Source organism: Mus musculus, chromosome 13 (genome assembly GCF_000001635.26).
Source record: "Mus musculus strain C57BL/6J chromosome 13, GRCm38.p6 C57BL/6J".
NCBI classification, from domain to species: Eukaryota; Metazoa; Chordata; class Mammalia; order Rodentia; family Muridae; genus Mus; species Mus musculus.
Window position 1 is genome coordinate 19,664,701 of NC_000079.6, and position 27,035 is coordinate 19,691,735.

The 27,035-nt window shown below is 38.6% G+C and overlaps 1 protein-coding gene across 6 annotated transcripts in view; it reads right to left on the reverse strand.

Annotated features, from left to right (window-relative positions):
• Nme8 (NME/NM23 family member 8) overlaps positions 1-27,035 on the reverse strand; it is a 52,749-nt gene that overhangs the window by 19,623 nt on the left and 6,091 nt on the right. For 4 of the 6 annotated variants that reach the window (XR_001780821.2, NM_001167909.1, NM_181591.3 and 1 more), the window contains exons 6-11: positions 26,149-26,265; positions 25,475-25,541; positions 24,245-24,318; positions 13,137-13,229; positions 10,940-11,127; positions 9,699-9,874 (exon numbers count right to left, since the gene is read on the reverse strand). Coding sequence is in view for 5 of the 6 variants with exons in the window: in NM_001167909.1 (NP_001161381.1) it covers positions 9,699-9,874; positions 10,940-11,127; positions 13,137-13,229; positions 24,245-24,318; positions 25,475-25,541; positions 26,149-26,265 (715 nt within the window). In the remaining variant the exon portion in view is untranslated. Of the gene's footprint in view, positions 1-9,698; positions 9,875-10,939; positions 11,128-11,893; positions 12,114-13,136; positions 13,230-24,244; positions 24,319-25,474; positions 25,542-26,148; positions 26,266-27,035 lie in introns of those variants that run through there. The other 2 variants (XM_017315616.2, XM_011244353.3) reach the window with 2 other exon arrangements.

Consider the following 27,035-nt stretch of genomic DNA (forward strand, 5'->3'; position numbering starts at 1 on the left):
TCTGACCACTGAAACTCAGAGGAGAGAGCTAGTCTCCCAGATCTGCTGATAGAGGGTAACAAAATCACCAGAGGAACAATCTCTAAACAGAGACAACTATAACAACTAATGCCAGAGATTACCAGATGGCAAAAGGTAAATGTGAGAATCTTACTAACAGAAAACAGGACCACTCACCATCATCAGAACCCAGCATTCCCACTTCGCCCAGTCCAGGGCACCCCAACACACCCAAAAAGCTAGACCTGGATTTAAAAGCATATCTCATGATGATGGTAGAGGACACCAAGAAGGACTTAAATAACTCACTTAAAGAAATACAGGAGAACACTGCTAAACAGGTAGAAGACATTAAAAAGGAAGCACAAAAATCCCTTAAAGAATTGCAGGAAAACACAACCAAACAGGTGATGGAATTGAATAAAACCATCCAAGACCTAAAAAGGGAAGTAGGCACAATAAAGAAAATCCAAAGTGAGGCAACGCTGGATATAGAAACCCTAGGAAAGAAATCTGGAACCATAGATGCGAGCATCAGCAATAGAATACAAGAGATGGAAGAGAGAATCTCAGGTGCAGAAGATTTCATAGAGAACATCGGCACAACAATCAAAGAAAATGGAAAATGCAAAAAGATCCTAACTCAAAACATCCAGGAAATCCAGGACACAATGAGAAGACCAAACCTATGAATAATAGGAGTGGATGATAATGAAGATTTTCAACTCAAAGGACCAGCAAATATTTTCAACAAAATTATAGAATAAACTTCCCAAATCTAAAGAAAGAGATGCCCATGAACATACAAGAAGCCTACAGAACTCCAAATAGACTGGACCAGAAAAGTAATTCCTCCCAACACATAATAATCAGAAAAACAAATGCACTAAATAAAGATAGAATACTAAAAGCAGTAAGGGAAAAAGGTCAAGTAACATATAAAGGCAAGCCTATCAGAATTACACCAGATTTTTCACCAGAGACTATGAAAGCCAGAAGAGCCTGGACAGATGTTATACAGACACTAAGAGAACACAAATTCCAGCCCAGGCTACTATACCCAGCCAAACTCTCAATTACCATAAATGGAGAAACCAAAGTATTCCACGACAAAACCAAATTCACACATTATCTTTCCACGAATCCAACCCTTCAAAGGATAATAACAGAAAAGAAGCAATACAAGGACGGAAATCACGCCCTAGAACAACCAAGAAAGTAATCACTCAACAAACCAAACAGAAGACAGCCACAAGAACAGAATGCCAACTCTAACAACAAAAATAAAAGGAAGCAACAATTACTTTTCCTTAATATCTCTTAATATCAATGGACTCAATTCCCCAATAAAAAGACATAGACTAACAGACTGGCTACACAAACAGGACCCAACATTCTGCTGCTTACAGGAAACCCATCTCAAGGAAAAAGACAGACACTACCTCAGAGTGAAAGGCTGGAAAACAATTTTCCAAGCAAATGGTCTGAAGAAACAAGCTGGAGTAGCCATTCTAATATCGAAAAAAATCAACTTCCAACTGAAAGTTATCAAAAAAGATAAGGAGGGACACTTCATACTCATCAAAGGTAAAATCCTCCAAGAGGAACTCTCAATCCTGAATATCTATGCTCCAAATGCAAGGGCGGCCACATTCATTAAAGAAACTTTAGTAAAGCTCAAAGCACACATTGCACCTCACACAATAATAGTGGAAGACTTCAACACACCACTTTCACCAATGGACAGATCATGGAAACAGAAACTAAACAGGGACACAGTGAACGAACAGAAGTTATGAAACAAATGGACCTGACAGATATCTACAGAACATTTTATCCTAAAACAAAAGGATATACCTTCTTCTCAGCACCTCATGGTACCTTCTCCAAAATTGACCACATAATTGGACACAAAACAAGCCTCAACATATACAAAAATATTGAAATTGTCCCATGCATCCTATCAGATCACATGGATTAAGGCTGATCTTCAATAACAAAATAAATAATAGGAAGCTAACATTCACACGGAAACTGAACAACACTCTTCTCAATGATACCTTGGTCAAGGAAGGAATAAAGAAAGAAATTAAAGACTTTTTAGAGTTTAATGAAAATGAAGCCACAACATACCCAAACTTATGGGACACAATGAAACATTTCTAAGAGGAAAACTCATAGCTCTGAGTGCCTCCAAAAAGAAAGTAGAGAGAGCACACATTAGCAGCTTGACAACACACCTAAAAGCTCTAGAAAAAAGGAAGCAAATTCACCCAAGAGGAGCAGATGGCAGGAAATAATCAAACTCAGGGGTGAAATCAACCAAGTGGAAACAAGAAGAACTATTCAAAGAATCAAACAATCGAGGAGCTGGTTCTTTGAGAAAATCAGCAAGATAGATAAACCCTTAGCCAGACTCACTAGAGGGCACAGGGAAAGCATCCTAATTAACAAAATCAGGAATGAAAAGGGAGACATAACAACATGAAGAGACTTGAAGTTCTTATCATACAGATCTTTCACTTCCTTAGTTAGAATCACACCAAGGTATTTTATATTGTCTGTGACCATTGTGATGAGTGTTGTTTCTCTAATTTCTTTTTCAGCCTGTTTATCCTTTGTGTAGAGAAAGGCCACTGATTTGTTTGAGTTAATTTTATATCCAGCTACTTCACTGAAGTTGTTTATCGGGTTTAGGAGTTCCCTGGTAGAATTTTTGGTTCACTTATATATACTATCATAGCATCTGCAAATAGTGATATTTTGACTTCTTCCTTTCCAATTTGTATTCCCTTGATCTCCTTTTTTTGTCAAATTGCTCTTGCTTGGAATTCAAGTACTGTATTGAATAGGTAGGGAGACAGTGGTTAGCCTTGTCTAGTTCCTGATTTTAGTGGGATTGCTTCAAGTTTCTCTCCATTTAGTTTGATGTTGGCTACTGGTTTGCTATATATTGCTTTTATTATGTTTAGGTTTGGGCCTTGAATTCCTGATCTTTCCAAGACTTTTATCATGAAGGGGTGTTGGATTTTGTCAAATGCTTTCTCAGCGTCTAATGAGATGATCATGTGGTTTTTGTCTTTGAGTTCATTTATATAGTGGATTACATTGATGGATTTCCATATATTGAACCATCTCTGTATCCCTAGGATAAAGCCTACTGGATCATGATGGATGATCGTTTTGATGTGTTCTTGAATTCAGTTTGCAAGAATTTTATTGAGTAATTTTGCATCAATATTCATAAGGTAAATTGGTCTGAAGCTGTTTTTCTTTGTTGGGTCATAGTGGATGCTCACAGTCATCCATTGGACAGAGCACAGGATTCACAGTGAAAGAGCTAGAGAAAATACCCAAGGAGCTGAAGGGGTTTGCAGCCCTATAGGAGGAACAACAATATGAATTAACCAGTACCCCCAGAGCTCTCTGGGATTAAACCGCCAACCAAAGAAAACACATGGCAGGACTAGTGTCTCTAGCTGCATATGTAGCTATGTAGCAAAGGATTGCCTAGTCGGTCATCAGAGGGAGGAGAGGCCGTTGGTGGTTCTATGCCCCAGTATAGGGAAATGCCAGGGCCAGGAAGCAGGAATGGGTGGGTTGGGGAGCAGGGTTTGGGGGAAGGGGATAGGTGATCTTCAGAGAGGAAACTAGGAAAGAGGATAACATTTGAAATGTAAATAAATCAAATATGTAATAAAAAACAGAAAACAGAAGCAAACAAGCAACAACAACAACAAAAGTTAGAAGCTAGCTTAGAGCCTTCCTCAGTAAAAAGCAAACAGCTTTAAACTATATAAATGTTTCCATGTCTTAATTAAATCTCAGGCTGGATCCCACAAAAGCCCCACAATAAATTATGCATACACGCTCACAGTTAAATTAAAATGAGGCACTTAAAAATCATGCAGATTCTAAAAGAAAGCAAGGAAGAGGAAAGAGACGATTCTAAATTGATAATGACATTTAATTTGAAGGTCATAAGTACAGCAATTAAAAGACAGATGTTCAGACTCAATTTGCTTTTAAGACTATATACTCTGTGCTAATTACTGGTAGAGGGACCAAATGATAATACAAATGATTGACAAGCTTTGGTGGGAAATGTAGAGAATGAGCTCTGATTTCTCTGAGGAAATAGAGGTGATGAAAATGAACGACAAGAAATGCTTTTATCGTTTACATTACTGTGTTTGTCCCCTACCACAGTCAGCCTGAGTGGACTCTTCTCAAGATCCCCAGCTATGTCACTCTCCTCCATATATGACATAGCCAGTGGTGCCTCTGAATCAGAGCACAGTGGTCACCAACACAAGGCCCTCAAAAGCCTAGTCTACTAATATCCCCCTGGGGAGCAGAGAAGTCTAATAATGCTCAGGAGGCCCATGACATTCATATCATATATGAGATAACTCTCCTAAAAGGTTCTATTATAAGTAGTCAAGAAATTCTGGGAGGATACCCTCTCTTGGTATAACATATGGGTTGCCTATTCTATAATGAATGCTAATGAAAGCCACTGATGTACCAAGTTAGACTTGGATATAAGCACTTATTCTGTCTGCAATTGCTCTATCAAGGACTAAGGGAAACAGAATGCTTAGGAGAAGTCTTTCAGTAGTAGTGAATACTTGAGACCTTTGTATCATTCCCTACATGCGTACACATAAGAGATTAGAAAATACTAATTATAGAGTAGAGCCATTGTATTAGGAGAGACAGAGTCTAACTCTGTAGCCCATGATAACCTTGAACTCATGATAATCTTCCTGCCTTGGGTTCCAAAGTACTGCTATTTCTAGAATTAGCTACCACACCCAGCTAAAATAAAGCAATGTTTAATAACTTATTACCAGTGGTATAAATGTTATTTGTAAGTGCTGTATCTCTGAATATGTTTGTGCACAGTGCTCACTGGAACATTCCTGCTGATATCTGAGATGGCCACAGGAAGACTAGACCGCAGGCGGTACAGGAAAACTGAATACATCAAATTATTCTCAAGGGAAAATCAATCATTTTGAAATACACCCAGAAAATATTACAAGACAGGTTTTTACAGGAAACCAATTTATCATAGACTTACCCAATCTAGGGAAAGGCTGGCCAAATAACTGTAGCCCACTCTCTCCTCCCTTTACTACATAAATGAAAGGTTATGTCTAAGAAAAACTTAAGCTGGGCGTGGTGGCATGCCTTTAATCCCAGCACTCGGGAGGCAGAGGCAGGCGGATTTCTGAGTTCGAGGCCAGCCTGGTCTACAGAGTGAGTTCCAGGACAGCCAGGGCTACACAGAGAAACCCGGTCTCGAAAAACCAAAAAAAAAAAAAACACAAACAAACAAAACAAAAACAAAAACAAAAAACAAAAACAAAAACAAAAACAAAAACAAAAACAAAACAAAACAAAAACTTAGAGTTGTTCTGTTCATGGACTCAGGCTCAACAGAACATTCTCTCTCTCTCTTTCTCTCTCTCTCTCTTTTTTTGATAAGAGTAAAGGTAACTTTACTCAAGCATTATGAAATATTATTTATACATCAAAATGGACATATTATTTATATAATGGATTTAACAAAATCCAAAACAGGTTTATATGATCTTAATTTAGCAATATAGCAAATATACTTAGCTATCTTCTTGAACTATTTAACATTTGGACTTTCTAGAATTTTATTTTAATTTTTAAAAATTTATTATTTGAGAATTTTTATGTTCATAGCAGCGTTATTTGTTTTTTTATTAGATATTTTCTTTATTTTCATTTCAAATGCTAGTCCCTTGCCTAGTTTCCTCTATAAAATTCTCCTATTCCCTCCCCACTCCCCCTGCTCCCCAACCCACCCACTCCCCCTTCCTGGCCCTGGCATTCCCCCACACTGGGGCATAGAATCTTCAAAAGACCAAGGGCTCTCCTCCCATCCTCTGCTACATATGCAGCTAGAGACAAGAATCCCACTATGTGTTTTCTTTGATTGGTGGTTTAGTCCCAGGGAGCTCTGGTTAGTTCATATTGTTGTTCCACCTATAGGGTTGCAGACCTCTTCAGCTCCTTGGGTACTTTCTCTAGCTCCTTCATTAGGGACCCTATGATCTGTTCAATGGATTGTTGTGAGCATCCACTTCTGTGTTAGACAGGCACTGGCAGAGCCTCTCAGGAGACAGCTATATCAGGCTCCTGTCAGCAAAATCTTGTTGGCATCTGCAATAGAGTCTGGGTTTGGTGGTGTTTGGTGGTTGTTTATGGGATGGATCTCCAGGTGGGGCAGTCTCTTCCTTCCATCTCTGCTCCGAACTTTGTCTCTGTACGTTCGTTTTCATTGGAAGGCAATCAAATGAGTCTTCTTCCAGAAGAGCATAAATAGAAGGCCCCTGCATGCACTAGCTTCCAGGTGAGAAATACAGACATAAACGCCACTTAAAGAGTTTTTAGGGAAACCTAACTAAACTAAACCTAGCTAACTAAAGTAAAGAAAAGCTGAAGTACCCGTTGCATGAACAAGTATTAAACACAGCCCAGCGCCTGACCACATCAACAAAACCACAGCTAAAACCCTGACTGCCTCACTTCCTACTAGTGATTTGGTCTGGCTTTTACTAAGAGTAAAGAAAATCAAAGTAATTGAGAAAAGAGGTGGGGAAATATAAAGAGAAAAAGAATAGGCATATGAGGTAAACTAATTACACACACACACACACACACACACACACACACACACACACACATACACACACACACTCAACTTGAAAGTATCAAAGGATCGCCAGAATTAGTACCTTTGCCACAAGCAAAGATGAATCAGTGAATAGATGATGCATTAATAAAAACTCCCCAAACTGAAACATGAGAAAAATGAAGAAACTGAAGATAATGTATAAGAACTCTTGAATAGTTATAAAGTGAAACAAACCCATAATGGCAGTATCAAAAGAAAAAAAAAGAAAGAACTGGGGGCCTGGGGGAGAAAATTATAATAGCTGAAAATTATTTAATTAATTATTGCAAGTTGGAGAAAACAGAATATGATAAATTTCAAAATATTTACACCTGTGCATACTGTCTTCAAACTGTAGAAAAACAAACATAACAAGAAAATCTCAAGGAAAGGTCCAAAATAACTTACCTACAGATTAGGATAAGACCTACACCATTGTTCCCTGGGACACTGTGCCAGCAAGAAAGGAGAGACTAAAGTTCTGAAAATCATACTCCTACCTAGAATCCTGAATCTGGTGGAATTCAAAAGGCATCAAAAGTAAAGAACAAATAAAGATACTCTCTGACAACACCAAGAGGACATGTCTCATCAGTAGATCAGACTTGGTTAGAATGTTTGAAGAATTCTTTCAGGATGAAGGAAAACAAAACAATGTCTTAGAAATGTAAGTACATCTACATTGTGAAGGAGAAGGTGTGAGAGAGTAAAGTGATGGTGTAGTAACAACATACATAAGATCCCTTTTCATGTTCTCAACTTAGTGTCAGTATTTAGCATAGTGCACTTATGCTGGAGACATGAATTTGCTGATGGAAGTGGTAGGCTGAACATACTGGGAAATGCCTGATATCTGAACTACCCATCAAATGTATAGTATTATCTCAAGACTTGAGAGTGGCTTGGCAGGTAAGGGCATTTGCTGCTCATACATAGGACCAGGGTTCAGTTCCCAGCATGCTGGGTCATAATTGTCTGTAACTCCAGAAGGTCTGAGGCCCTCTTCTGGCCTTCATTGGCACCAGGCATACAGGTTGTGCACAAACAGACATGGCAGCAAAATTCTCATATACACAAATTACAAATAAATTTAAATTAAAAAAATGAGCACAGTATTATTTCGAAGTGGACATAGAGACTTCAGACTTTAGAGTAGTCACTAGAATGTGCTTGTCAGAGAATATTTGAAATGTACACTGGTCAGTTTGAGTTTCTGTGAGAGCACACCCGTGATTGGATGGATTTAACAGCAGAAATGTGTTCTCTTATAGGTTTCGAAGCTCTTAAAGAAGTGCAAGATACAGATGCTAGAACATTTGATGTTTCCAAGGTCTCCCTTTTTGGTTTAGGGATTTGTATACGTCTCCTACGGACTTGTGGTCATACCTCCTATGGTCAGTCCTGTGGGGTGGGGTGGGGAGGAGCAACTAGTCGTGTCTCATCATATCAGAACAGTGTTGTCTGTAGAGAGTCATGACATTGGTTCCCATGGAGACTGACCTTTTTGGTCTTACTTAACATGAACAATTTTCTTAAAGACCCTGTTACCATACACACTCCAACTTTGAGGTGAGAAGTATTAATTAGCTTCTCACAATATGCTAAAAGAAGAAAAAAATCTTTAAATTCTCATTTAAAGTAAAAGAAGACAGAAAAAGAGGCATAAAAAGCTAAGAAAAATTTTGACACCCAAAACAGATGATTATAAAAGAAAGTACAAACACTAAAAAAAGTTAAAAAATTAATCTGCCATATTGTCAAATACAGAAAAATATGTAATTGCTGTAGACAAAGAATAAATTGTTTACAAAGTGACAACACTAATTTACAATAAGACAGACTTACTCCCCAGCAGTGCAAAATAAAATAAAAATATAAGCATCAACAGCAAAATCCATTTGCCTTAAGCCACGAAATACATGGACATTTCCTTAACCTGCAAAAACACATCAATAGTTACCCTTGCACCTAATGTTATAGAAACTGAACCTTTTGCTTAAGATATGGTATGTCACTACTGTACAGCATCAGCTCAGCATCACATGGACATTCCTGCTTGTCTGAGGAGAAACACCGAAAGAAATCGAGGCACACAGATGGAAAATGAGAGTTTGTGTATCTTCCAAGGCAGATGACATGCACTAGCAATGATTCTCAGTCCTGTTCAGGGAATTTGGCAATCAATGTCTAGAGATATAGAAGGTTGTTATAGTTTAGTTTGGGAGGGATCCTCCTGATAGCTAGAGGGCAAGAATAAGCATTTGGAGTCTAGCATGTGATGAGCTACCCACCCTATACCCCACAAAAGAAATTTACCTATCCCAAATACACTTCGAGCTAGCATTACAGTACAGTGTTCTATAATGATATATGTGATATTGTGTCAAAATTCCCATGCAAGTGCAATGATGTTTTCAGCTGAATAAATGCACAATCAATAAATGAATGAATGAATGAATGAATGAATGAATGATGCTATGTAGAACCTCCATTCTCACTCTGGAGAATTTTCTCTGGTGTGTGATGATGGGATGGGGTTTTAAATGACCAGCATTTAAGGATGGGGCTTGGGGCTATAATTCAGTGTCAGTGTGCTTACCTACAAGTGAGACCCTGGGCACTGTTCCCAGTACTGAAAAACAAACAACCATATAAAAATATTGCGAGTACCAATATGTTTGCTTTCCCATCTTCTTCTGATTTTTATAAATTAAATAGACCCTGTACCAAATCTTATTCAAGCCACACTAGTGATCTGACTTTCCTAGAGCTCTGTGCCAAGGCACTGCAGACATGCGATAGTTGCCCAGTCTCCTTGTGTCCTCTAAGGCATTGACAGTGTTGAAATAGACTCCAGCAAAGTCACGGCTTAGACAATGCCTTGTGAATTCTTCATCTAAAGATTCCTTATATTATTGAGAAAGTGATGAATCAATATTCAGATCCTACCCTCCAAATTCTTATCCTCTTCTTCTCTTCCTACCTTTCTCTTCCTCACAGATGTCTGGATGCAGTAATGCTAGCGTCGTTTGTACATTCGTGCTTTTCATAGTTTTAAAATCAGGGAATAATATGTCAATGAGCTTAGAGACCTTAACCGCATCGTCCTCGACATCGCAGTAATCAGACATATGCTGTCGGTCCATATACTCTTGCAAACTGTTAAAACCCAAAGTGTAATCTAAGATTATTATGAGCTAAAGGTGTAAGAAGCTATGTCTGAAGTTTTTATGTTAATGAATGACTTAGAATTTAATAACATAATACAATGCTTCTTTCTGCCCACACTTCACTCTGAATGTAATTTCCACTGTTCCCAAAGCCCTTTGGCATCCACTGAATTCCTTTTTGTTTTGCTCTATCCTGCTTTAAAACTTGAAACTAAATGACATCATAACCTGGCACAGAAGGAGAATGCTTAAGTAGCATGCAGAAGACTCTGGGTTCTGGGCCCAGCAATACAACAGCAAAACAAAGCTAAAAGTTATCTGCTACCTAAAAAAATAAATAAATAAAAATTTAAAAAAATGCAGTAACCAGAAACCACAAGAAAATCCCACAGTTTATATGGAAAGGGGAAATTTCTTGGGCACCCCAGTCAGACAGTGCAATAGCACTGGGACACGGAGCAGCAGCCAACCCAGCCACAAGGCCTTCAGGCTCGAATATCAAAACCACTTCTTCCTCACCAAACTCCTTCAGGTGTGTCCTGAAAGAATTTTGTATCAAACTCTGGCTCTTAGTCTTTAACTGAGTAAAAGTCACAAACAGTATCACAAACAGCCAACATTCTGAAAACTGCTTGCTCCTTTTGAAATATTTAAAAATGGATGACTAAAATATTGATTTATTTTGTCACCATCAATTTTATACCAGTAAATGTCTGAAGCAAAACAGAGAGCCTAGGAGACAAAAGGAAATGGTTGGAGTAGGAGAATGGACAGGGCTGGCTGAGGCAATGCATGGCTCTGATATCCCTAAGCCTGAGAGAATGAGGCCAGATTGGGTGCCAGGCTTAGAAAAGTAAGCAAGGAAGTTATGCCGTTTCTAACTTTCTTGTCACAAACATTCAAGGAAACCCCCCACTTTCTGAATATATAATATTCTAGGTTGGCCAAAAGGAAACTTGTACCTATAGAAAAACATTAGGTTTTGAGACATCTGAGCATCATATGTCATCACTTAGTAACACATTCTAGATGATAAAGGGCTTGTCTTAGCTACCTGTCCCGTTTCTTCTTTATCATCACAGGTGCAAACCTAACGTGAGGCTCTTCCAAAACGCCAGGTTCTTCTTCTGTATCAGTCTGCGGGAGAGTTTCTTCCTGAATAACCTCGGAGTCTTCTTGAGATACAATGAGCACACAGCTGAGGCCATTTGTCATAGAAACGACAAACTCTTCAAAGTCAGGCTACAAAAGAAAATGAGAAACTTTCCCTCAGGCTCCCGATGCAATTGCATTTCAACAGCAGCCGCTGTGAAAGACCAAAACAAACAACAAAAAACAGTGAAATCTCCCCTTTTGTAGTCATCAGCACATGTTATGCTGTCCTTATAAACCTTCTCCTTCCAGGGACATTTTTGCACAGTAGACATATACATCCAGGAGAAAATTATTTTAAATACAGTGTAGCACAATTACTGCTGATAGCTCCTTAGCTAAAAGGGGGAATTTGGGCCCTCCTCCCATCTCCATGCTCAAACTTTGTATGGCTTCAGCTTCAGCAGGTCTTATGCCTGGTGTCACAATCAAACTTAACGACTTTTCTTTTCCTTTTCTTTTTCTCTTTTCTTCTTGCTTTTTTTCTTTTTTTTTTTCTTTTATTTTATTTGTCTTTTTAAAAGGGACACAAAACGGGGTGGGTGGGGAAGCTGGGGCAAATCTGGAAGGAGTTAGGAGAAAGGAAGGAAATGATTAAAACATATTGTACAAAATCCTCAAAGAACTAACACACATGACACACAGAGAAAGGAGAGCCAGAGAGAGCCAGAAACAGAGACAGACACAGACGGAGAGATTTTGATGCTCAATATCGAAGTTTTTAATTCAGTAATTGTCACAGTTGGATCTGATGTCTCCCAGTGGCCATATACTAAAGGCTTGGTCACCACCATGTGACTGTTACCGAAAGCAACGAAGCACTTAGGCAGAAGGCTGTACAACCACTGGGTATTACCTTGAAGCAGTTTTAGGACCCTGGCATTTCCTCTCGACCACTTTTTGTTTTCTCATTTCAGGAAGTAAGCAGCTTTAGTTAACCATGATCTCCTGAATATGATGTTCTGTCTCAACACAGACATCAAGGTTATGGCTCAGGCCACTATGGATGTCTCAGATCCTGAACCAAAACACAACTCTCCTCCCTTTCCGGTGACTTTGTCTGGTTTATTTGAACACACGGAGAGAAATCTGACAAACAAAACAATTTCTGGTAACTTGCCTAGGGTGGCAATTCATAAAAGTACACACATATTGGTGACACAATTGGCAAAATTTTACACACACACACACACACACACACACACACACACACGGAAACTTGGATAACTAGAGCAGTAGATCAGTTTAAAAGTGCTGACTAGTAGAACTTTCCTTATGGGTAACATACTCTGAACTCCCTAACAATATTCCTGGATATGGCTATTGAGGACCTGAAATGTGCATATTATACATAAGACTCCAATTTTTAAATGTCATTTAGTTTGAATGAATTTAAATTCAAATATATATTTACTGCTCGTCATATTGAAAGAGTGTTTTTTGAAGATAGGTCTCCTGATTTCCAAGTCACACACCCACTTCAAAATGTTTTTTGAAACATTATACCATGTTCCTCCAAGGAAAAAAAACCTTGCTGGATTACAGCCTCAGAGAAATGATTCAGATAAAGAGTGGCTTACAGAATTCCTGCATACCAGATGCAATTACATGCATATTTCCTCGATATCTGTACTTTTAAAACTTCAAAGATTTCACAATATTTTTTATTAGAGTAGACTGACTCAAAATTTGAAATGCTAAAATAAGGAAAGGAAAATAAAAGCACAATTCCAAAAACCATATATATGTATGTATAAACATACATACATATATGCTAAGGCTGAAAATTGATAGGAGAAGACTGGCTAATCACTTCCAGTCTTCAACAAAACAAACCATTGAAATCTTGCAGAATGTTTGTTTCCACTTGTTTCCACTGAAGATGTCCCCAGAGATACCATCTTGGGCATCATCAATTTGTGGACATCTTCAAGACACCAAAATTTATTCAATTGGCTAGAATTACCAGTTTTCTACTTTATAATAGAAATATAAACTTATTCCAATCATTGTAGTTCAGTGTGTGTGTGTGTGTGTGTGTGTGTGTGTGTGTGTGTGTGTGTAAATATATACACAGTGTATTTTTAAAAGCTTCTTACCTGGTCTGCTATATGAGTGTAGAATTCCCTCACTACCTCTTCAGGGAGAATCAGGTTTTCTTGTATTTCTATAACAAATCCTTCTTTGGCTATCTTCAATTCAGGTCAGATCAGAAGCAAACATGACAAAAGAAAACATGTAAAAGAAAATTAGAGCTATTTTCATAAGAACTCACTGAACTACCTAGATTTTAATATTTTCAGGTAAAGGCCACAAGAAAATCCACATGGTTTAAAGTGGCTCAGAAATGCATAAAGACTATCCTTTGATACTCTCTAGATATCCATATTTTTAAAATTTCAAAGATTTCACAACATTTTTATTAGAGTGGACTGCCTCAAAATTTGAAATGCTAACATAAAAGAATGAGGAAAATAAAAGTACAATTCCAAAACCCTATGTATATTCATGTATATAAATATATTAAAGCATATATACACTTTCTGAATTATCCATAAGATAGACATTTAAAATAACTTCTTAACTATGCTCAAATTTAGTTTAGCTTCTTTTGTTCCCATGTTTCTATTTTTGAAGGCTAACTCAAATGAAACCATAGATTCCATACTACGTTGTCTTCAGGAAATACACCTCACCACTAAAGACATCTAAAGAATAAGACTCAAATGATGAGAAATGATCTATCAAGCAAACAGAAACTGGAAACAACTTGACATAGCAATCTAGATATCTGGTAAGGTATATGCCAAACCAAAATTAGTCAGAATAGATTTCTTAAAGACACTATGTATCTAAGATGGCCACCAATACATATGTATATATATATAATATATGTGTGTGTGTGTGTGTGTGTGTGTGTGTGTGTGTATCAAATGCTCAGCCACAAATATTATGGAACACACACTAATGGAGTTCAAAGGTATGATAGTAACTTCAACACTCCACTCTCAATTTCAGATTCCTCATCCAAACTGAAAATTAACAATGTAACCTCAAAGTAAACATATATGTAACAGACAGATAAAGAATTTTCCATTTGAAGATACAAAACACATTATTTTCAGCAGTACAGGGAATTGTATCTAAATAGAACACATCCTAGGCTGTAAATCAAGACTTATCAAACATTAAAAATGAAACTCTCTGTATTTTACCTGATTATGGTCCTACTAAAATAAAAACCCATAACATAAAAACTACATAATTTCATTGAGATTAAACAATACACCCTTGAATGCTAGTGAGTCACTGAAAGAACCTAACAGGGAATTTAAACGTCTCTGGAAACTAATGATGAAAGCAAAATGTACCAACTCCTTTGGGATATAGCTAGGACAGGCGTTGGAGGAAGTTTTGTAGCTATGAATTCGTGCATGACAAGTACCTGATGCAGGGAGGAAAAGAAGTACCTGAGAATTCTCAAGAAAATAACTCATAGTTGCACCTCAAGCAGAATCTTAATGTTAGTAAGAAATAATAAGGATCAGGTTAGGTATTAAAGACTAAAACAACAAAATATAGAATCAATCAAACAAAGATTCAGTTCTTCGATAAAGTAAGATGGGGAAATATCTTGTGAAAATAATTAAGAGAAAGAAGACCTAAAGTAGTAAATAAGAGATGGTGATGGGGGAATTTAATACAGAGAAGGATAAGTAAGTACTTTGAAAATTTATGTTTCAAAAAGGGGGAATTCTAGAAGAAATTATTAACCTTCTATGTATGTGTGGTGGTTTGAATATGCTTGGTCCAGGGAGTGGCACTATTAGGAGGAGTGGCCTTTGAGAGGAAGTGTGTCACTGTGGGGGAAGGCTTGGCAAAACTCTGCCTAGTTGCCTGGAAACTAGTCTTTTGCTTGCCTTTTGAACAAAATATAGAACTCGTAGCTCCTCCAGCCCCATGGTTCCTGCCTTGATGATAATGACTGACCCTCTAAACCTGTAAGCCAGCCCCAATTAAATGTTATACTTATAAGAGTTGCCTTGGTCATGGTGTCTCTTCACAGCAATGGAAACCCTAACTAAGACAGTATGTATTACATGCAAAACTTCAATCAAGAAGACACAAACAACTTAGATGGAGCTATAAGTCAGTAAGGTTGAAGCAGGAATACACAAACCTCTCAAAAATACAAGTTCACATCCAGATGAATTCACTGTTACATTCTGCCAAACCTTTAAAGAAGAGCAAATATTAATGTTTCTCAAACTATTCCATAAAATAGAAAAGGAAGGAGTTATTAGTAAATAACTCCTGAAGCCTGCATCACCCTGATAGCAAAGCAGGATACGGATACCACACTGAAACAAGCCGATAGAGCAATTTCCCCAGTGAACATAAGCAAAAGATGCTCCATCAAAGTCTTCAAACAGAATTCAAAAGTATTTTATGAAAACGTACATCATGATCAAGTTGATTTCACTGGAGGATACAAGTTTTATTTTATGGACACAAATCTAGAAGTGTAATTTAGCACATAAATAGAAGACAAGCTACACATGATCACTTCCATCAGAGCAGAGAAAGTTTAGACAAAGTGGAAAATCCTTTAGTAAGAAAAGCCCTGAAGAAACTGAAGATCGAAGGAGCACACCCAAGCATAAGGATGAGCCTACAGCCAACAGTATGCCGGCCACAGAGAGAGTAAAAATCACCTCTTAAACTCTGCAATGATACAAGGATATCCATTACCTCTCCTCTGTGGTGCTTGCCATCTACGGCTAGAAATCTTACATAAAGAAGACACATGAAAGAAACAGAAGGGATACAAATAGGGAGGAAGCCATGTAAATAGCAAGACCCTGTGACCTTAAACAACCTTGTGTACTCTACCAGAAAATTAAGAGCTGACAAATTTCATCGAAGACATAGTGTGCAAAGTCAACATAAAAATCAGCAGTGTTGCTCTACACTGATGACAAACCTGCCAAGAAACCAGGGGAAACATTGTTGGTATCACCTTTCTTTACTTCGTATGAAGGCTTGTCTCTGTGTTTTGTACTGTTAATTCTGTACTGACAGAGAGTGTAGTGCTGGTAGGATTTTGATATTGTTATTTCTATGGCCCATGGCCGGGTCTTCTTTTTTTTTTTTTTTTTTTTTTTTTTTTGACCGCACTAAAGAAATATGTGTTTATTACACTATGCTTTTAACATTGTTTTTCTGTGTGACAAATCTACTTATAAAAGTATACTATAAACAGTATATTGGCATAGCATCTGAAGCCATGTATACTTCATGTTTACTGCATCAGTTGAGTATAGCTAAAGGCCACATTTATTTGGCTGACACTTTCTTTTCTTTTTTTTTTTTAATTAGGTATTTTCCTCGTTTACATTTTCAATGCTATCCCAAAGGTCCCCCATACCCACCCCCCCCCCAATCCCCTACCCACCCACTGCCCCTTTTTGGCCCTGGTGTTCCCCTGTACTGGGGAATATAAAGTTTGCAAGTCCAATGGGCCTCTCTTTGCAGTGATGACCGACTAGGCCATCTTTTGATACATATGCAGCTAAAGACAAGAGCTCCCGGGTACTGGTTAGTTCATATTGTTGTTCCACCTATAGGGTTGCAGTTCCCTTTAGCTCCTTGGGTAATTTCTCTAGCTCCTCCATAAGGGGCCGTGTGACCCATCCAATAGCTGACTGTGATCATCCACTTCTGTGTTTGCTAGGCCCCGGCATAGTCTCACAAGAGAGAGCTATATCTGGGTCCTTTCAGCAAAATCTTGCTAGTGTATGCAATGATGTCAGCATTTGGAAGCTGATTATGGGATGGATCCCTGCATATGGCAATCACTAGATGGTCCATCCTTTCGTCACAGCTCCAAATTTTGTCTCTGTAACTCCTTCTATGGGTATTTTGTTCCCATTTCTAAGAAAGGGTAGAGTGTCCACACTTTGGTCTTCGTTCTTCTTGAATTTCATGCGTTTGGCAAGTTGTATCTTATATCTTGGGTATCCTAAGTTACTGGGCTAATATCTACTTATCAGTGAGTACATATTGTGCGAGTTCCTTTGTGATTGGGTTACTTCACTCAGGATGATACCCTCCAGGTCCATCCATTTGCCTAGGAATTTCATAAATTCATTTTTTTAATAGCTGAGTAGTATTCCATTGTGTAAATGTACCACATTTTCTGTATCCATTCCTCTGTTGAGGGGCATCTGGGTTCTTTCCAGCTTCTGGCTATTATAAATAAGGCTGCTATGAACATAGTGGAGCATGTGTTCTTCTTACCGGTTGGGACATCTTCTGGATATATGCCCAGGAGAGGTATTGCAGGATCCTCCGGTAGTACTATTTCCAATTTTCTGAGGAACCGCCAGACTGATTTCCAGAGTGGTTGTACAAGCTTGCAATCCCACCAACAATGGAGGAGTGTTCCCCTTTCTCCACATCCTCGCCAGCATCTGCTGTCACCTGAGTTTTTGATCTTAGCCATTCTGACTGGAGTGAAGTGGAATCTCAGTGTTGTTTTGATTTGCATTTCCCTGATGATTAAGGATGTTGAACATTTTTTCAGGTGCTTCTCTGCCATTCGGTATTCCTCAGGTGAGAATTCTTTGTTCAGCTCTGAGCCCCATTTTTTAATGGGGTTATTTGATTTTCTGGAGTCCACCTTCTTGAGTTCTTTATATATATTGGATATTAGTCCCCTATCCGATTTGGGATAGGTAAAGATCCTTTCCCAATATGTTGGTGGCCTTTTTATCTTATTGACGGTGTCTTTTGCTTTGCAGAAGCTTTGCAATTTTATGAGGTCCCATTTATCGATTCTTGATCTTACAGCACAAGCCATTGCTGTTCTATTCAGGAATTTTCCCCCTGTACCCATATCTTCAAGGCTTTTCCCTACTTTCTCCTCTATAAGTTTCAGTGTCTCTGGTTTTATGTGGAGTTCCTTAATCCACTTAGATTTGACCTTAGTACAAGGAGATAGAAATGGATCAATTCGCATTCTTCTACATGATAACAGCCAGTTGTGCCAGCACCATTTGTTGAAAATGCTGTCTTTTTTTCCACTGGATGGTTTTAGCTCCCTTGTCAAAGATCAAGTGACCATAGGTGTGTGGATTCATCTCTGGGTCTTCAATTCTGTTCCATTGGTCTACTTGTCTGTCACTATACCAGTACCATGCAGTTTTGATCACAATTGCTCTGTAGTACGCCTGCCTAAGCCAATTCAGAGATGTATTAGAGGCCGTCTTGCTGCTCATTGGTTGTAATAAAGAGCTAATGGCAAAGTAGCTTGGGCAGGAAGTACTTGTGAGACTTCAGGGCAGAGGAGAGTGGTGCATGGCAGGCAAGCAGACATGAGAGATTTGCAACAAACACAGAAGGGAAGAGAGAGCCAAGTGGAGCAGAGAGGTAAAAAGCTAGCCACGTAGCAAAAAAATTAAGATATGTTTAGACGAACTAGCTGAGAGTCAGCCCCAGTGAAAGGCCTAAAACTTTATATAAAAGTCTCTGTGTCATATTGAACCAAGGTGGGATCCATGAACGTCCCACAATATTTGGCACACCAAAGTATGGCATAAATCCAAGTTTAGGCACTTGATTCAGGCATTAGGCCAAAAATTCCAGACAAGGGAGACAAAGGAGAGGCCCCAGATAGAGGAGCAATTGTTGGATGGTTTCCTAGAGACCTCACACTGACTGTGAAGCAACTTTACCCACAGCTGCCAGCAAGCTAGCTGCAGTAGGGTTCTGTCTCCCGGCATGTCGCAGTATGCTGCCTGCAGAAGAGCTGGCTGCTGCTTTCCAGAGCCAAAGGTGGCCAGCGGGGACCTGAAATCAGATCTAGATAGCATAAGCAAGGAGCACCTTTCTGAAACTCAGAGCGACTCCAGCAAATGCTAGCAGACCTCTGAACTGGTAATGTGTGCACAAATGTGCAGTTAGCAAAGGAGAGCATTTAGAGATACTTAGATATGGAAATAAATACTAAGTTTAAAAGAAGCAAAAGAAAAAGTAGGTAGAATCGTTTTGATTCTGAAGAAAGGAAAGAAATGGACTATAAACAGTCCAAGAAAATATTTAATAACAAGGTGAAGTCTCTGAAGAAAGGAGAGAGCTACAGAGATTAAACAAGAAAATATGTTTGTGTTAAAAATATGGAAAACACTAAGGCACTTTGGACCTCATATAATTTTGTTTTGACTCTCAGCCTGGAAATGATTATAACTTGTTCAATAATAGTTATAGTTTTCTATATCCTCTCTAAGGTGGAAATAAAGCAGACTCTGACGAGGAAAAGACTAAGAGATGGAATGCTAGATTAAAGGTAATAGAACAAAAATTATAGAATCCAGTTTTCTCATAGGTCAGAAAAATCCAATCTACAGCCTACACCACCACCTTGTGGCATGATTGCAGATAGCAGTCTAGGCCCATTAGAAAGCCTACAATGATTTTTCTAGTTACAGTAAGAAAATAGCTCCAGATGAGATAAAGCCACAAGGCTATGAAGGATTTAGGTAGAAGCCTATAATAGTGCTATATCTAAAAGATTTAAAGAAGCAACAATGGCCTATGGCATGCATTCTCCATATGTGAAGCAGATACTTAATAATTGGGCCACGCAAGCCATATAATTCCAAAAGATCAGACAGATTTAATGTCAGCAATCTAAAAGCTAGCCCTCAACTACAATGACTAACATGGTGGAAAGATGAGGCTTCAGCTACTGAGAAATGTAATTGGACTAGAGGCATTAATATTGTCAAGGATCAGGTGCTAGGTGAAGGTCAATATGCTGAATTAAGAGTGCAGAGTATGTTTAATGATATCACTTGGAGCAATGTCATATAGTAGCTTTAAGTGCTTGGGACACAGTTGAACAATAGGGAAAACAATATGCATCATTTACAAAGATATTCCAAGGTTCAGACGAACCTTTTACTGACTTTTTACAAAGATTAAATTCATCTGTAAGTAGAGCAATACAATATCCAAATACTACAGAAACTTTACTGGAATTTTTAGCTTTTGAGAATTCTAGCTCTGAGTGTAAAAAAAAGCTGAAAATTATACCCTAAAGGGCCAGATTTTTACCTATTTATGAATGGGTTAAAAGTACTGTAAATGTTGGATCCAATACTTACAATTCAGTTATGATTGGACAGGTAGAGGGTATGAGAGCTCAGGGTGTCCAGTGCTTTGGCTATGGGAGACCAGATTGTTTGCTAAAGGACTGTAGACAAACACTTCTTCTTTTTTTTAATATTTATTTATTTATTATATGTAAGTACACTGTAGCTGTCTTCAGACACTCCAGAAGAAGGCATCAGATTTCCTTACTGATGGTTGTGAGCCACCATGTGGTTGCTGGGATTTGAACTAAAGACCTTTGGAAGAGCAGTCGGCACTTTTAACTGCTGAGCCATCTCACCTTAAACTAAACACTAAACACTAAACACTTCTTAAAGATACAATTTTCTATAGTGCAAATTCAGGGAGAAAGCTTCCTGGGATATGTAAAAGATATGGAAGGAGTAGACCTCCTTCTAGAGGTTTACAAGGCAACTCTTTATTGTTGGAAATCTTCCTAAGGGATTTTGTTCAGGCCCTGACAAAAAAATAACATAAGCCACTAGTTAATTCCATGTTGACCAAGGAGAGACTGTGCTAGAAAGCAACTAGAAAAAATAATGCCTGACAAGACAAGCAGCATTTAACAGAGATAGAGCAGTTCTGACAGACAGAACAAGAAATTCCAAAGATTCCAGAAAGCTGGTATGTTGAGAAATTACTATAAATTATCAGAGACCAAAGTTGAATTTACAATTAGATGAAATTGAGATGGAAGGTCTAGTGAATACTAAAACAGATATAATAATAATTCCACAAGTTTCTTGGAATCCAACTCTCAAAAGGTATCTACACAGCTCCTATTGATTGAGACAGTGACTCAGGAAAAACAACTGTCTAACATGGATTAAATGTACAAGACCAGAAGGTCAGATAGGAAGGTCGAGGCCATATGTGGTAGACATGGCCATGAATGCTTAGAGGAGCATCTATTGCAGCAGTGGGAAACACAGATTAGCATTCCTCCAACTTCAGGGATAAGCCATCCAATAGGAGATGATCTTAATGACGGTTTTGAATAATATTATCAAAACCAGTTACAGACCATCCAGACTGTCCACCGCAGAAGGTGGCTCTCCGAATTTATATGGAAGGCCACTGCTGACAGAGTACCAACTACTTTACCATTAAAATGGTTATCTAACAAGCTTGTGTGGGTATATTCCTTAAATGTTACAGGCTCTAGAATATCTGGTTGAAGAGAAGCTGGAGGCTCAACATATAGAAGAGTCTAGCAGTCTTTGGAGTTCTCTTATATTTGTCATTGAAAAGAAATCTGGAAGATTGAGAATGCTGATAGATCTCAGAGCAACCAATAAAGCAATTTGGCCTGTGGGTTTCTTACCACCTAGAGCCCCTTAATTCTTTTTTACCTATGGCCTATTATAGTAATTGATTTAAACATTGCCTTTCCTCAATATCCATTATGAAATAAGGCAAAGATTTGTTTTCACTGTGCCATATTTAATCATGAAAAATAAACTAAGAGATACCAATGTAGGGTCTTCAGGAATGTTAAAGAGTCCCTTCTGTTGTTAATATTTTGTACAACAGCTCTTAGAAACAATTTTTAAACAGTTTTCTTAATCTATAAATTATCACTATATGGGTGATATCTTACTGGCCCATTCAGATGCAGATACCTTAAAAAATTGTTTGACAACGTTCAGAAAACTTTGCCCTGCTGGTTATTACAAATTGTTCTTGAAAAAATACCAAGAGATTTTATTAATTATCTGGGATATGAACTAGATTTACAGAAAAGTCATTGATGAATTAAATCATCCTTTAGACTTTAAGGACGTGTTTGTCTCAGAATGGAAGTCAGGATGTGTTGAGGAGAAGAACGTTTTATTTTGACAGGAATCAAAAAGATAGAAATTCCTTCAGAGTTAATTAAGATTAGATTTGACCATGGAAGAAATCCTGAAAATCTTGGCTGATGATGTGGAAGAAGAGACCAAGAAGAACAATAGAACAGTGACACAAATGCTGTTCCCCTTACATGGGGACAGCTCAGAGGCCAGCTGAGATGTGAATGCTTCAGGATCAGTCAACAAATCTGTTCTGGTTTCCCGCTCCTCATAGACTATCATTGTATGGCCTCCTGTCACATGGCATGGATAGAGATGTACATTCCAGCTTGGTTATTCAGACCTCGTAGACTTATAGAGCCTGACAGATGCCTTTCACCCTCTCAGACACAGAGCAGAGAATCATCACTAGCTGATTTGTGCACACCGCACATTCCATACATGTGTTAATATAAAAACATCCTTACAATATTCATTTTAAAACTTTGTGTGTTCACCGAAGACCCAGACCAGACATCAATGAAGACAAAACAAGTAGCCCGGGTGGTCCAGCTTTACAGATTGCCTCAATTGCTGTTTCCTCGAAAATTGCATCCAGGACACCTTCAAAGTGGCTAGCCCCAGGTGGTACCACCTCATAGACTGCTTCAGCCAGGACTTCACCTAAGCCCTGCATTTTCCGAGTCCAAGATGATCTCACAGAGCCTAGATATTCCAGGACTTGGTCAGTGTCCCAATTTTTTTAGGATCCCTGAAAGTTACTTTTCCATCCAAGACAGTAAGAATCAGTTTAAGAGCCATGATGTACCCATTCTTGAGTGGTGGAGTGGGTGTGTTTGGTTGTATAATGGGCTGTGGATAGTTGTTATTTAGGGGGAGTTGGTTACAAGTTGTTATTAGTCTTGGTCAGGGACAAACAAAGTAAAGGAGATGAGCTTCAGGGATTTCTTTGTCTCCTTGTCTGTCTCCCCTCTATCCTTTGTCTCCTATCTAGATGGATGAAAGAATAAGAAGTGGGGATAAGAAGGTTGATTATTGTATTCCCTTGATAGGAAAAACAAGGGTGGGCTATTGTAATTACTTTCAGACTAGAAAGCAGTAAGTCTCAAATATTTTACATTCGCGTTGATTTTTACATATTGATAGAAATTTAAGGTTATATTAACTATATAATATACTGTATGTATGACTCAACTTGTACTGACACAGAGTGCAGTGCTGGCAGGATTTTGGTCTTGTGTCTATGGCCCATCACCAGGTTTTCTGTTTGGTAAGTAATTGTCCTTCCTCACGTTCCTAAGGCAGTCTAGAGATGTAGCAGAGATGATTTCATTTCTGAATAGTTGCAATAAGGAACTGACAGGCAAGAGCTTTGGGCAGGAAGTAGGGGGCAGAGAGAGTGGCACGGGTGAGGCAAGAAGACAGAAGAGATTGGAAGCAGATCCAGAAGGGAATGGAGACCAACGGAGATCAGAGAGGTAGAGAGCTAGCCACATGGTGGAAAAGCTAAGATAATTCTAGATAAGCTATCTGAGTGTCTGCCCCAGTGAAAGGCCTAAAATATCAAACTATAAAAGTCGCCTTGTCTTATTGATCTGCTGGTGGGATGCACAAAAGCTCTGCAATACCTTATTGCATTATTACTAAAAGAAAATTAGAAAGGAAACCCAACCAAACAGGAGAAACAATATCAGTACAATGTACTCTTTAAGATACCAAACAGAGATACTGGAAAAAAGGCAGTAGTCACTAATTATATCCTATAGTTATCACGGGGTTTTCTGTTTTGTAAATAATTGTATTATAATTTTACTATATAATGCATATTATAATCTCTCTCTCTCTCGTGTGTGTGTGTGTGTGTGTGTGTGTGTGTGTGTGTGTGTGTGTGTGTGTGTGTGTGTGTGTGTTGGGTCGAAAAGAAAGCACTGAATTAATTTTTAAACTATCATGTATTGAAGAGTACCATGGACAAGGCAAAGAAGCTTATGTGTGTTTACAGCAACATTGTACTACTAATAGCTAAACAAAAAGAACATTTATAACATCTAAAATCCTGACAATTTCTGCAGGGTGATGGCAGTAAAGAAATTAATACAAGGAAGATACAGGAATAGATGGGATCTTTGTAAGACAGAATAATCAAACTCCTTTAGCGAGAACTGGGAGTAGCAATTCAGTTCTATTTTATCCTATTATTTTGTAATAAATTTAAACAACCTTTGATAAATATTACTTACTTTTTCCCTAACTTCTATATTTTTTCTCATGAGTACAGCATCAGGTTTGATAATTGCCATATTGTAAACTTCCGCTAAGAGAAAATCAAAAAATTATTATTATTATTGTTGTTGTTGTTGTTCAGATATAGGATAATGAAAGGTCTAGTAATAGATATATGAATTGGTAATGTCTGGGCTTTAAGGACACACACACACACACATATATATATATACATATAGGTATGTAGTTTTGAAATAATTCTCACACATTAGAATTCCACCCGGGGTTCCCACCATTCAGCATTAACAATGACTGAAGCTTCAGCTATGCACTGTGCAAATACAAATGACGAACCAACAGAGTTACTATCTAAGAAGTACTCTCTTAGCACAGACTTCTTGTGTCTTGGTTACCTCTCCTGTTACTGTGATAAAAGACCAGACAGAAGCAACTTCCAGCAAAAAGGGTTTGTTTTGCCTCACAGATCAAGCAAACCGGCTCTCATGGTGGGGAAGTCAAGGTGGCATGCGGTCACATCACACTACAGTTGAGAGGCACAGTGTGAGGAATGAACACGGACGCTCAGCTACTGGTACCCTCTTAGGCACTTCAGGGTCCGCATTACCTACAAGTGATCTTCCCTCCTCGGAAGAAAATGTTAAAGAACCCGATCAAGGGAATCCTGCACGGGCACTTCTGCCCTGGGTGATTCTAGATTCTGTCAAATTGACAGTTAACACTAACTGTCACATCAGATCACAGGGTGTAAGTAACTCTTTTCCTTTACTGTCCCTTAGGAAGTAAAGATATGTGCATATGTGCTCAAGAGTATAGTACAAGCATATGAATACATGCACACAGTAGAACAGATACACACACAAACACATAGAGAATCCAGTAAAGGCATGGAATTTTCAACTGAGATGTAAGTAGAAGCTACTTAATTCAGAGGAGAAATTAACTTTAACAAAGTTAGGAGGTGATGAACTAGAAACTAGCTGCCCAGATCAGTTGCAGGAGATAGGAGCACAACCCTGGGTAAGCTTTGAAGGGTCTTTATCCAGAAGATGAGGCAAGAGAAACAAACAAACAAAAAAAAGGTGCCATGTCTTGCAGTGTCTGAGCCATTGTGAATTGGAACAGCCCTGTACTGACTACACTGATAAAGCAGCTCTTTGTTGCTATGGTAGTGTAGTGAAGGAGTGTGTGCAGATACAGTAGCTCGACTCTGTTACATTGTTACTTACCAGCACTTTCATACTGTACTTCCCCATATTCTTCATCGATTGCATCTACTAGTGGAATTTCAACATACTGTGAAAGAGAAAGGAAAGTAAAACAGTTACTTTAGTGTAACAGTAGAAGAGTGTCTAGAAACGTTGTTTCTAGTAAACAAAAGGCAGGGGGATAGAGTGTAAAACACAAAGACCCCTTTGTTTTATATTGGCCCATGCATCCAGCACCTTGCTAGTTAGAGAATGTTACACTTCACAAGAAGCGAAGGCTCTTGTGTCAGAGGATGAAGCCCCATTCTGTGATACTACTGGGAGGTTGTGGAAAATGTTAAAGTAAACCCTAAGTGGAACAATATAGTTCACTTAGGACACGGCCCTGAAAGATCTCTTCCTCTCCTCTTTCTTTTTCACTTCTTGGCCCTCCGTGAGTTAAGCAACTTGGTCTTCTACAAACTGCCTGCCATGGTGCGCTAGCTTGCTACAGCCCTAGAGCATCAGGAAGGGAAGGAAGACCATGAAATGCCACCAGTAGTCGGAACCCAATCTTCTTTAAGAGCTGACTATGTTGGGTATTTTATCACAGTGACATAAAGTGCCCTAGCACATAGAGCTAGAGAAAATACCTTGCGAGAATATAAAATACAGTGCATTTAAGACATTATACTAGCCATTCACAGGAATATTACCTGAGGACGATCCATTTCACCTGCTACAATTTTCCTCTCTTCATCTATCAAGGTAATGACTTTTCTATTGATAAGTGGAGCATTTGCACCCTGAATCTTTGCAATGATTTTACCATTCTACAAGAGGAAGTATAAAGAAAGTTTCATTTTCATAGTTAGTGATTATCATTCACCTCGAACTAAGTTGCCTCTCCTTGCTCCCACCTCCCATCAGGTTATACAGCTTCTATAATCAGCCATTTGAAAGTAGTACTGGTGGGAATGTTGAGTGCTAATCCCAGCAACTAGAGTTCCACACTTTGTCTTCTACATAGGTCACGGGTGTGTCTCCATAATCTTGCACCCCAGGTTTGACTTCACCCCATCACCTACAGCACATTACCACCCTACAGGACTGGTCACCTGTAACCACCAATCAGAAGTGCCTGCCTCATCCATGCTTTAAATGTGAGGGACTCCAGACAGGACCTTTAATTTGCTCTAATGATGTTCTGGATTCCTTTCTGTTGGTTGTGATAAAACACACTGATCAAAGACAATTTTGAGAGACAATGGTTTATCTGGACTATACTTCACTATCATAATCCATCACTGAGGGGGATCAGGGCAGGAACTTGAAGTAGAACCCATAGCAGAACACTGCTAGTTGGCTTGTACTCAAACTTTCTTATAAAGCCTAGGACACATGCCTAAGGATGGTGCCACCTACAGGGGACTGCACCCTTCTACACTAATTATTAATCATGACAAGAACTCAAATATGTCCACAGTCAATGAGATTTAGGTAATTCCTCAATTAAGACTCTCCTGGTAGATGACTATGTTAGCTCAGACTGACAGTAAAAACTAAGACGGATGCCACATTTTTTTTTTCCCGAGACAGGGTT